We start from the raw sequence: 13066 nt of genomic DNA, 5'->3' as shown, positions 1-13066 counted from the left end.
TGTAGCTGTAGTACACTTGTATCTGCCTGTCTGCCCACCTATATTTTCAGCAACCAGAAGGCTATAACCATATATGATCTCTTCATTCGTAACTAAGCTTCGCCTTTTGTACATAATAGTTAAGTACTGCTGAATTAAATAGAACCTACTGATTTTTTCCTTACCCCAAATGACTTCTCAAAAACATGTAATCAGTTAAATAAGAGCTTTTAAAATAACATATTTTAATTGTTTAAATAGGTAATATACTCAATCAAAAAGTGTAAAATGGCAGTGAAAAGCACCCCCTCCTCATATGTTCCATTCACATCCCTCCCAAGTAACCATTTTCATTAATTTTTTTGTTTGCCTTTCCAGAGATGGTTTTAATGCATATTCAGATCAATATAATATTTTATTTCTTCCTTCTCTAAATACCTTGCTTGCTTTTTTTTTTTAAAACTTAACAATGTCTTGGAGATTTTTCTATAAAAACATATACATAAAGGACTTCCATATATATATATATTTTTTTTTTTTCTACAGCTGCACAGTTTTTTACACAGCTGCAGTTTTCCACTATAAGGATGTTCCATTATTTATTTAACCAGACCCTCTTGATGGGGCCAGTTTGGTTGTTTCCAATTCTTTCCTATTAAAAGCAATATCACAACGAATAACCTTTTGTATATGTCATTTCACGTGTGTTTTAATATATCCGTAAGGCAACTATCTATATCTCATACTGTGGATTAGAGCCTTCATTGTTTTTCTTCATCAATTAGCTTCTAGGTTTTATTTATTAGTTCTCTTTTTGCTGCTTTCTAACTCATTAAATTTGTTTTACCTGCACTAATTCCTTCTTTCTGCTTTCTTTCCGTTTAATTTCTTGTTCTTTTTCAAACTTCTTAAATTAGTACCGTGATATACAACAGTAATCACAACAGTCTGAGTCCTAACTCAAAAACAAACCCTGAGCAGGTCACGACCCCTCAACGCCATGCTTCACTTGGACATAGAAGCAAAGATAACAAGCCCCAAAATGGACAAGTATTCCATAAACGTCAAGTTAAAAAGAAAACAGGACCAGCCCCTCTCATACAAACTCACAGTTTTCCCATTCAAGCTCACAATTTTAAAAAACATGTATTGGTTTCTAATTTTTCTTACTGCAATAGGATACTATATTGAACATATAGTTCTGAAAATTTCTGAAATGCCTTGAATGCATGAAAATTCAAAGTACTGGCTACTATTAAGGAGTACTACTACTTATGAAAATAAGTCAAGAACAAATTCCTGCTGTTGTTGAAAGTGTATCAAGTACTTGAAACCTTTACTGAAAGAATATTTTATAGTATCTGTTTTAAAGCCCACGCCGCAAAGACTTTTAGGAGAAGGGCAAGATTTGGAGAAAGAGGAAAGAAAACAACACACACTGAGCATCAACTATGTGCTAGGCACAGTGCAAAAATGCTTCTACTTACATTTTTATTAAAATCAATCTGGGTGGGCTTCTCTGCTTTTAGGATAAAAAGTTTGTTACATTTATTAAATTGTAAATCAACAGAGAAAGCAGTGGAAATATATTCTCATAGAGAAAGCAAATACTGATTCCACTATGAAAAAAGAGCATAATTTCTACAGTATATTCATTAATTATTTTCCAGGACATAGGTTATGAACAATAATGATGAAGAAACCAGCAAGAGGTCATTCAAGGGCAAATCCAAGTCTCAGTTCCTCCACTTTCTCAGTAACCTTCATCAGCCTTAATCTCCTACTGTTAGTCTTACAGTCACAGAAGCATCTGGCACTTGAACACATCCAATATAGCACTCTATGTGCAGATCGGACTGCTCGCCAACCTCCATGTGCCTCTTATCCCAATTGTGTCACAGGGACCTTAGAAATATGGGTTCACATCTATATATGCAGCAACGGAGAAACATAAAGCTGGATTTCTACCTCATCCTTTTACACAAAAATTCAAGATGGAACAAAAAATGTAAAGAATGAAACTGTAGGACTTCCCTGGTGGCGCAGTGGTTAAGAATCCGCCTGCCAATGCAGGGGACACGGGTTCGAGCCCTGGTCTTGGAAGATCCCACATGCCGCGGAGCAACTAAGCCCGTGCGCCACAACTACGGAGCCTGCGCTCTAGAGCCCGTGAGCCATAACTACTGAGCCCGTGTGCCACAACTACTCAATCCCGCATGCCTAGAGCCTGTGCTCCGCAACGAGAAGCCACCACAATGAGAAGCCTGAGCACCACAACGAAGAGTAGCCCCTGCTCACCACAACTAGAGAAAGCCGGCACGCAGCAACAAAAACCCAACGCAGCCAAAAATAAATAAGTAAACAAATTTATTAAAAAAAAAAAAGAATGAAACTGTAAATGTTCTAGGAAAAAATGGAGATGAATATTTTTGTAATCCTAAAGTGAAAAGGGAATGACAAAATCCTGCAGCTGAGAAAGGATTTAGTAATTTGACTACATAAAAGTATTAAACTTCCATATAGTAAAAATACTGTAGGTGAAATTACAAGACAAAAGGCAAACTGAGGGGGCTTCCCGGGCGGCGCAGTGGTTGAGAGTCCGCCTGCTGATGCAGGGGACACGGGTTCGTGCCCCGGTCCTGGAGGATCCCACGTGCCGCGGAGCAGCTGGGCCCGTGAGTCATGGCCGCTGAACCTGCGCGTCCGGAGCCTGTGCTCCGCAACGGGAGAGGCCACAACAGTGAGAGGCCCGCGTACCGCAAAAAAAAAAAAAAAGGCAAACTGGCAAAAGTAATTTCTACACATATTACAAAGGGTTAATATCCTCTCCACACAAGGATTACTTCTATGATACAGCGCAGTGCACGACACTCTACAGCACCTAGTAAAAGTCCTGGCTTTATTGAGTGGAGTTCTTCATGGGTTGCTGGGCCTGAGGTCCTTCGGCATGGGTCTGGTTCATGCCCAACTGCCTCTCCGTCATCAGCCTAGGTAATCATCACTGGGTTAAATAACCTGCATGTCAATTCTACCCAGTAACCAACCATACAAGGAGTTTCCTAGACATGCAAAGATTCAAGTGGTATGAAAAATGAAGTATTTTGAACATCCCACTACAACCAGTTATTTAAAGAAATAAAATAACTGGTTGGTTTTACCCAACTACAGACAAAAGAATATTACCATCTATTTTGACCCCATATCCTTGAGAATGAAAGCTAAAAGAGAGAGAGAGAGGGGAGAGAACATGAACTCAGGAGCTGGATGACAATGCCCAACATCTGTATATCAACGTGTGCCATGTCATTAACGTCAAAGCAAGGGTTGTTCCCTCTGGTTCTACCGAGGGACTATCATAGTTTTCTTTAATGCCCATAAACTGGGCATTAAAAATGCTCGTGGCTGAGGGTCAGTCAAACACTGGTGAGTGGTACCATCTGGTGTTTAGTTAGAGAACTACACACAAAAGTGGCTTTACTCCAAGGTAACAAAAATGGGCATCTTAGTCCTACTTTGGTTTATACCTCCCCTGCATTACTCTGCTACACCTGTCTCCTAGCTAGGTTAAGCGTTAAACATAATGGTATCAATTCAAGCATGTAAAGTACTTTAAGTTCCTGAAAAGAAAACCCAGTTTTGGGGAAGGAAAGGATGTACTCCCTGACATCGTCCTCCAGAGTATAGGGGTTCTGGCTAAATGCCTTACTGTCTGCTAAGGAAGTCATCATCCATAGACACATTACCTGTTTCTTTTTAAATTTCCAGCCTGTACCACCTATCAGGGTACTTGTTGGATTTTTTGCTTTGTTTTTAATTTGTTGTAGAACTGTATTTTATTTGTCCTAAAACAAGCTTTTTAAAGCTCAAGTACCTCCTAATAAGTGTTCTAGATCTGGACTAAAAGAAATACATTCAAGCATTCTTTTTCTATTTTTAAAATAATGATCACCTCTCAGCCTCATCTACCTAGTGTGAAGAATATTAGAGACAAGTTCTCAAACTTCTGTCTTCAGCTTAGACCTTTCTTCGGAGCTGCCCACTCACTTTGCTAGCTGGTTTCATACATACATAAGACACAATGAGTCCAAAGCTGTATGTGTTAGCCATCCTCTACTGATGTTACCTTTCCTTCCTTGTCTTGCTTAATGGTAAACTCATCATCCATAAACCCAACTAGGCAACCATTTCCTGAGCACTGACCACGTGCCGAATGCCAGACTAAGTGCACCACACACACGGCCTCAGTGAACCCTCACAACTGAGTGAAGTCGGGGCTACCATGACCACTGTCCCAGCTGAGTAAATGGAGGAAAGAACATGCTTAAACGTGCTTAAACACCCTACCAGGAAACGTGCCATATCCATTTCAGCAAGTGTTCTCCAGTCTAAGTGCACCCAACTCCACTGCCAAGGCTTCAATCCAAACCCATCTTTCACTTAGAGAAGGTGGGTGTGCCTGGAGTTGGTTAGACCTAGGCTTAAATCCCAGTGATGCCACATCATAACCATGGCACCTCAGATTCCTTCTCTAACCTCTCTAAGTGTTTCCTCATCTGTCTATACAACAGGGATATTGAAACCTCTCACAGCAGATTCTATGAAGATAAGAGGTAAAGAACACGCCACGTAGTAGGCATTCAATAGCAACTATTAGTTCAGTGGGCTCCGTGCCTCCACTGCCTTCACTTCCTAATCTAACTTCCATAGTTCTTCTTTCAATGTAAATTGAATAAAGTTCTTTGGCGCCTTCCTACCACATAGAACAATATCTCTGTATGATTCGGGGCCCCCAGTAGTGTGTGAAGGAGAACATCCTAACTTCACGTACTAGAGGCTTACTGGCACCACAGTACTAGCAAAAAACAACAGAAAAGTGAATTTTTTAAAAATTCCATTTATAGGGAATTCCATGGCAGTCGAGTGGTTAGGACTCTGCACTTTCACTGCCAATGGCCAGGGTTCAATCTCTGGTTGGGGAACTAAGATCCCACAAACAGCATGGTGCAGCCAAAAAAAAAAAAATTCCATTTACAACAGTGTCAAAAAACGTTAACACTGAGGACTAAATTTAACCAAAAGGGTATAGTACTCTATAACGAGAACTATTCCATAATGCTGAAATTTTAAAAGTCATAAATAAATAATATACCATGCTCATAAACTGGAAGATCAATATTGATGTCAGTTCTCCCCAGACTCATCTACATAGGTTCAATGGAATCCCAACTGAGTTTTCTGAGGAAATTTTAAAAGTCGATTCTACATTTTATATGGAAATGTAAAGGACCTAGAATAGCCAATCTTGAAAAGGAAAGTTGGATTCACATGACCTTATCTGATCTTGTCAGGTTAGGCAAATAGATCAATGGAAGAGCTTAGCAAGTCCAAAAATAGACCCCCACGTGGTGGTCAACCGATTTTTCAACAAAGGTGCCAAGCGTTTCCATGGGGAAAGGAAAGTCTTCAAAAAATGGTGCTGAAACAATTGAATGACATTCATTCATTACTATATGAAAAATTAAATGAAGCTCAGTTTGAATCTCATGAGGTACCCCAAATTATTGATAATATGAGGTAGAGCATAGACTAAACAAAAAAGCCATTAAAAAAAAAAACTATAAAACTTCTAGAAGAAACCACTGGAGAACTTTATGATCTTGAGGTAGGCAAAGATTTCTCAGAGAACACAAAAAGCACAAACCATAACAAAATGATAAATTGGACCTCATAAAATGAAAAGCTTCTGCACCTCAAAAGATAGTCAAGAAAATGAAAGCCACAGATTGGGAGAAAACATTCACAATCCATATATCCACCAAAGGACTTCTACAGAGAATACATAAAGAACTCTCTCAACTCAATAACAAAAGACAACTCAATTTTAAAAATAGGCAAAAATCCCCCAAAGTTATGCTGTATGATTCCATGTATGTAACATTTTGAAATGACAAAATTTTAGAGCTGTAGATCAGGTTCATAATTGGCAGGGGTGAACAGGGGGAAACGAGGAAGGTGGATGTGGTTATAAAAGGGCAACAAGAAGGATCCTCTGGTAATGGAACCACTCAATATCTTGACTGTTGCAGTGAATACACAAAACTACACTTGATAAAGTTGTATTGAACTAAATGTATATGTACACACACAAATTAGTACAAGTAAAACTATCTTTACAAATGAGATCAGTGGATTATCAACATAAATATCAATATCCTAGTTACGATATTATACTAAATTTTGCAAAATGTTACCATTAGGTAAAGTCTACAGAGGATCCCTCTGTACTATCAATATTTCTTTTAATTGCTTGTGACTCTACAATTATGTCATTTAAAAATTTCAATTTAAAAAAAAAAAAAATTTCAATTTAAAAAATGGGCAAAAATTTTAAACAGATACTCCATCAAAGAAGATATACAGAAATGGCAAAAAACCACATGAAACAAAATGGTCTTCATAAATGGTATTCAAAATGGTATTCATAAAATGGAATTCAACTGGGCAATAATAAAGAATGAATTACTGGGGACTTCCCTGGTGGCGCAGTGGTTAAGAATCCGCCTGCCAATGCAGGACACATGGGTTCGATCCCTGGTCTAGGAAGATCCCACATGCTGCAGAGCAACTAAGCCCATGTGCCACAACTGCTGAGCCTGTGCTGTAGAGCCCGCGAGCCACAACTACTGAGCCTGCATGCCACAACTACTGAAGCCTGCATGCCCTAGAGCCCGTGCTCTGCAACAAAGAGAAGCCACCGCAATGAGAAGCCCGCGCACCGCAACAAAGAGCAGCCTCCGCTCGCCACAGGTAGAGAAAGCCCGTGCGCAGCAACGAAGACCCAAAACAGCCAAAAAATAAATAAATTTATTTTAAAAAAATGAATTACTGATACACACAACCACATGGATGAATCTCACAGATACTGTTACATAAAAGCCAGATACAAAAGAATACATACATGAATCAAAACAATGATTGGCTACAGTGGGTGGGGGGATTAACTAGAAGGGATCCAATGGCACTTAATGGGGTAACGGAAATAAATATTCTATATTTTGACTGGGATCTTGGTTATAAGGATGGGTATATACCTTTCTCAAAACTCAACCGGTTGAACACTTAAAAGAACTGTGCATCTTACTGCATGCATAACTCAGTTAAGAAATACAGTAGTACAGGCAGTTTTCAGTTATGTAAAAATTGTGACGATGGTACTTGAATGCCTATACTTGGGGGGAAAAATTGATCTAGAATATATAAATTCCAAACTGCACAGAATATCATATAAAAACATTACATCTGGCCCCTGCCTTCCTGGCCAGTCTTATCTTCTGAAGTCTCCACTCAAATATGTGCTAAACTACTACTGAACCAAATGCTTGCAATTACTTCATGCCCCTGTACACTAATGCAGGATACTGATCTGTTAAATATGACTCTTTTTTGCCCCTAGCGAATTCCTACTTATTTTTCAATACTCATGACAAATATCTGCCACCTATATAGACTTCTCTGCCCTTTCTCTGAGTTCCCATAAAAGGGAAACTAGCGTTTATTGAGTACTTAACATACATTAGACATTTTTACACATTACCTCGTTGTACTACCAGAATGAGAAAGTTGATGAGTTAGTACAAGTTAATGACCATTGGTGGGCTGATGTTAAATTCGCTACTTGAGAGCTGGAGAGGGAGGGAGGTAGAGCAGTTTATCCAGAAATTAACCGGAAGTCAGGCTTCTCACATTAACCAGTAGCTCAGAAGTTAGGAAGTGACAGCCCAAAAGGTATTCGATATATATAGAAATACCGTTTGTTTTTTAATGACTTTTAAAGAATAGTCAATCCTAGGAAAACACCTGACTGTAACCCCACCAGGCCAAGCAAAACAAAAATACACTTAGCTGTTCCTATTAGACACTTACCTGTATTCTTTCTTGCCCTGTGATAGAAACAGACCCTGAAGCTCTACCGCAAAGTCCTCATGCAATAAACAATGAGAAACAGGAATGCTAGAGGGAAAAAAAATTGAAATTTTGTTTTAGGAGGCAAAGAATAGAGGTCAATATCCTAAAATTAAATCCAGAATATGGGTTTTAAACTTAAGGGTCCATGTATGACCTCTACTGGGTTTGTAAATCCCCCACACTTTTATGTCTATGTGCATTCCTCTGGGGAAAGGGCCCACAGCTTTCATCTCTTCTCATGCCTCCAAATAAAATATGACAGTAAATATACCTATCTTTTTCCTGAGGACTCAAGTTTAAAATGATGCTGTGCTATGCGACCACTATAATGCGATACCTCCAAGCTGTGAATTTTCCCCAGGTTCTTCCATCATCCTTTTTCCTGATAACCTGTTAGCTGTCACTCAGTGTTGTTCACATGCCAACTCTGCAAACACACTCTACTAATTTGCTTCATGCTTGGTTGGCATAAGTTCAACTCCTCCCTTCCAACTTCTTACTATGAAAGAATTTATGTATAACATTTGAGAGTGAAGATCTAAAGCAGTCTCACATGACCTGTGGCATTTTCTTTGTCTTTTTGCTTATATTCTGGTTACTAGACATTCCAAAGAGGTCGAATTTATCAAATAACCATCTTCATATCAAATATTATTGTACTAGTTTGTATAGCAATATGTTCTTTTTTTTTTTTTTTTTTTTTTTTTTTTTTAAAAATTTTTTTTTTTTTTTTTTTTTTTTTTTTTTTTTTTAGCAATATGTTCTTATAAATGGTAAGCTATATAAGGACATTTTTCTCTTCACTTGAAACCAAATCTTATGCTTCTATTAATGTTTAACTCCTACAAATCTGAATGGGCTTTCATGTCTCATGAAACTTGAGCTAGGTACTGAACCTAAGAAGCTCCATATATATATCAGAAATTAAACAGTAAACTCTGCCATAATGATATGGTGTTGATAGCTTGAGTATTTTTGTTTGGTCCCTTCTATATTAAGATTTAACACTGATTTAAATAGAGTCACTTTGTATTTAATTAAATTGGATCCCAGTAATTTCTTTCAAATGTAAAAACTTACTGGAAGGCTAAGAAAATATTTTCTCTAAAAATTTATTTTCTAAATCTGAAAAAGGGTAAAAAATCTTCAACTTAGTTTCAAAGCATAACAAAAACACAAATCATCTAAATCATTTGGGGGAAACATGAGAAGTTAATGTATGTGTTGAAAAAATACTTTATTTTCTAGTATTGATATCCATTATGTGCCTTACATACGTAGAAAAATACCTTTTCTAAACCAAGTTAAGTAGAAAGCAGGAAAAATGCATAATGATGTGACAGTTTAAAATTTCACATAGAAACTGTGGACACTTGGTACTGTGAAAACATTAACAACACTTTATGAGAACAGTATTAACTTTCCTCACTTCAAAGAAGATGCTTAATATTTCTGGGTCTCAGCTTTCACCTTTGTAAAAAAACTAGACTGCTGAATCAGATTTCTGATGTTTCTTTCAGCTTATATCCCTAAAGTAATTTGTTTCTTTGGAATATCAATCTCACCACTTAAATGCAGAGAATACTATTTTTAAAGGGGGCTGTTAATCTGACTACCAGAGTGTTCTAACTTCAAACATTTAAAAACCAGCTGGAGGGCCTCCCTGGTGGCGCAGTGGTTAAGAATCTGCCTGCCAATGCAGGGGACACCGGTTCGAGCCCTAGTCCGCCAAGATCCCACATCCTGCGGAGCAACTAAGCCCATACACCACAAGTACTGAGCCTGTTGTGCTCTAGAGCCCATGAACCACAACTACTGAGTCTATGCGCCACAGCTACTGAGCCTATGCACCACAACTACTGAAGCCCGCGTGCCTAGAGCCTGTGCTCCACAACAAGAGAAGCCACCGCAATGAGAAGCCTGCACACCGCAACGAAGAGTAGCCCCCGTTCTGCCCAACTAGAGAAAGCCAGCGTGCAGCAACGAGGACCCAATGCAAACAAAACTAAATAAATAAATAAAAAATTTAAGATAAATAAATAAAAACCAGTTCGGCCTAAAACGAGTGCAAAGCTGGCACCAGTTCATTTCTGCTATGCCTGTATGCCTCACTTAAATGGGAAGGGGGTAATGTTCAAGCAGGAGAAGGGAGGGTCAAGGCCTGACTGGTGAACAGAAACCCAGAACTGAAAAGGACCAGAAGGATCCAGATGTAGCCAATCCTCCATGTTATAAGTTAGGGAATTGGCGGCCCAGAGAGGGAAAGTAACCAGCCTTGGGTCACACAGGAAGCCGTGGCGGAGCGTGTCCCTAACATGCCACGCTTTCCTGGGATTACCAACTACTTAAAGGGCCCTGGCTCCGCAGACCAGGGGTCCCAGCTCTCCTAGTCCTTGTGGGAAGCGGGGAGCCGGAGACGACTCCTGGGAGGCCACGCGCAGTCGCAGGGAATCGTGCCCAGCTCGAGACCTACTCGGTGGCCTGCACGAAGCTGCATGTGTCCGCCCGGCACACGTAGAAGCTCTTTCCTTTATTCGGGCCATCTCGGACGCCGGTCTTCAGAAAACATAAGGTCCCTGAGGAGAGAAGGTCAACAATGATTACGCCACGCTAGGCTGACAGACCCCGAAGGACCCTACCACCCTGACCTCCTACCGTGCTGTGGACACCCAACTACTTCCATCCCACTGCTTCTTTCCTCTTCCCCGAAACCACCCCCACCCCCAACGCCTGCTTCCGCCTTTTACTCCGCCCTCCTCATTCAGGAACCAATCGTCACCCACCTCCTGTAGTCTTAACCCCCATAATTCACCGCCGCGGCCTTAGCCCCACCCACCCTAGCTACAATCAGACGGGAAGTGTGCTCACCTCCAACCTAGGCTCGCGGCGCGCCGAAATCAAAAATGAGGCGAGGGGGCGGAGTGGGGAACCAGGTCTGGTTGGTGGGGCGTGGCTGGTGCTAGAGGGAGGCTTGGGGGCTGGCAGGGCTTCCGGGCCGAGGGAAGCTTTGTTTTGCAGGTCTTGGAAGACGAAAGAACGGGACTGTGAGCGGGGCGACTCTAGCGTATATTCATTTAAGAGCTAGAGGCGGCCCTAGAGGAAGCAGACGTTACAAACTCCTCTGCAAAGAAAGCTGCCTTCTCCCGGAGGCCAAGAGCGCCTGGAGCTTCGCGGTCATCTGCGAGCCAGGGCCTGGCGTTAGTGGGCGCTCTGCCTCCGCGAGGGGAGGAGTCCCTGAGAAGCCTCCGCGGCCACCGCAGGAGGAGGCACTGGATTTGCAATTTAGGGGCGAGGGGCGGGGCGCGAGTGAGGGCTGATGGGGCGTCCTTTAAAGCTGCAGGGTGAACTGGCAAATCTATCATAAAGCAGGCATAAAGACTAGGGCTACACAACACAAAGCGCTAACCCATACATATCTCTCTTGACAACCTGGTGACATGCGCAGCATTTTAAGGACCCCCGACACTCATAGACGTTTGAGTGACTCACCCGAGGTCAGAGAATTAGCGAGTGGGCCGTCTGCCGACGGGTGCCCAGGGGACAGCGCAGCTGCCTCCTCTGTGTACTCAGTGTTCTCTAGGCGCTCGGTGTAGGAGACCTGAGTTAGAAATGTCAAAGTGGAAACAACAGGAGAAATAGATGGTCTTTGGTGAAAGGGAGTTTTATTTTGCACAGTTTGTATTGTCAGACTTTTTCTACTAGTATGCTTTTTGTAATATTAAAAATCGAGGGTGAAGTTAAAAGAAAGGGGACTATTTGAAATCGTAATCAGATCTCTTAGTCAACAAAAAGGGAGAAATAGAAATCAGAGACTTATTGCAAGAAAGATGGCTTTGTCTTACAACTACTGAGGACCATATGTCCAGACATATGGTGTGTGCAACTGTACTTATGGAGACCGTAGGACAGGAAATCTGCAAATTCTAGGAAATCTGGGCTATATGATAAATGTAAATGTCCTAGGGGTTCCAGAGGAGGGGAGACAAACCTGAGGTATCATTTATTTATTTTTTTAATAGATTTTATTTATTTATTTATTTATGGCTGCGTTGGGTCTTCGTTGCTGCACGCGGGCTTTCTCTAGTTTCGGCGAGCGGGGGCTACTCTTCGTTGTGGTGCGCCAGCTCATTACAATGGCTTCTCTTGTTGCGGAGCACGGGCTCTAGAAGCGCAGACTCAGTAGTTGTGGCGCACGGGCTTACTTGCTCCATGGCATGTGGAATGTTCTTGGACCAGGGATCGAACCCATGTCCCCTGCACTGGCAGGCGGATTCTTAACCACTGCGCCACCAGGGAAGCCCCAAATTATCATTTATTAATTAAATGAGCCCTTATTAGCATTTTTTGTGCCCAATGTGGACCACGTGCTTGAGAAATATACAATTCATTTATTCATACACAAGGTTTAAGATGACTATTTTTTTCTTTTTTCTTTTTTCTTTTTGCGGTACGCGGGCCTCTCACTGTTGTGGCCTTTCCCGTTGCGGAGCACAGGCTCCGGACGCGCAGGCTCAGCGGCCATGGCTCACAGGCCCAGCTGCTCCACGGCACGTGAGATCCTCCCAGACCGGGGCACGAACCCGCGTCCTCTGCATCGGCAGGCGGACTCTCAACCACTGCACCACCAGGAAAGGCCTAAGATGACTATTCTAACCACAAAGAGCTTGTTCAGTATTTGGAGGAGACAGAACTAGCACATACTGAACACTTAAAACAATGTAAAATAGTATTTAAATGTCAAGATGAGTGGAGTTAGCAGTAAACTCTGTAGGACTAGATAAAGATGTGTCTGGAAGCAAAGTGGAGTTAGTTTATACATAACTATCCCTTCTGAAACACCTATAGATAAACGTAGAGACAGGAAAGGAGCAAAAAACAAATAAATAAATAGAGGCATTTTCATTATTCCCAGATTGTAATTCTTGCATTGAGAGTTTTTTATGCACATTTTTAATAGATGCTGTATTAAGAGAAGAGGACCATGAATACTGGATTTGCAGGAAAAGGGGCATGATAATTTAATTATTTATTGAATAATGTCTTTTTGAAACAAATAAGACAAAATTGGGGCCTCTTAAATATCCCATTGAGGAAGAAGCTCTTCCTCTGCAAGTATTCAAGC

At 41.1% G+C, this 13066-nt stretch overlaps 1 protein-coding gene across 3 annotated transcripts in view; it reads right to left on the bottom strand.

Moving 5' to 3' along the window:
* Window positions 1–10660, bottom strand: part of TTF2 (transcription termination factor 2) — a 39953-nt gene extending 29293 nt beyond the window's left edge. For all 3 annotated transcript variants that reach the window (XM_024764785.1, XM_024764787.1, XM_024764786.1), the window contains exons 1-3: window positions 10600–10660; window positions 10418–10520; window positions 7903–7989 (exon numbers count right to left, since the gene is read on the bottom strand). In XM_024764785.1, the coding sequence (XP_024620553.1) occupies window positions 7903–7989; window positions 10418–10520; window positions 10600–10627 (218 nt within the window). In that variant the 5' untranslated portion in view covers window positions 10628–10660. The remainder of the gene's footprint in view (window positions 1–7902; window positions 7990–10417; window positions 10521–10599) is intronic.
* Window positions 10661–13066: the final 2406 nt, after the last annotated feature.

This window comes from Neophocaena asiaeorientalis, unplaced genomic scaffold (genome assembly GCF_003031525.2).
Source record: "Neophocaena asiaeorientalis asiaeorientalis breed wild unplaced genomic scaffold, Neophocaena_asiaeorientalis_V1.1 scaffold62, whole genome shotgun sequence".
Taxonomy (NCBI): domain Eukaryota; kingdom Metazoa; phylum Chordata; class Mammalia; order Artiodactyla; family Phocoenidae; genus Neophocaena; species Neophocaena asiaeorientalis.
The sequence above is the reverse complement of the archived record's forward strand: the minus strand, read 5'-3'. Positions and strand labels throughout refer to the sequence as shown.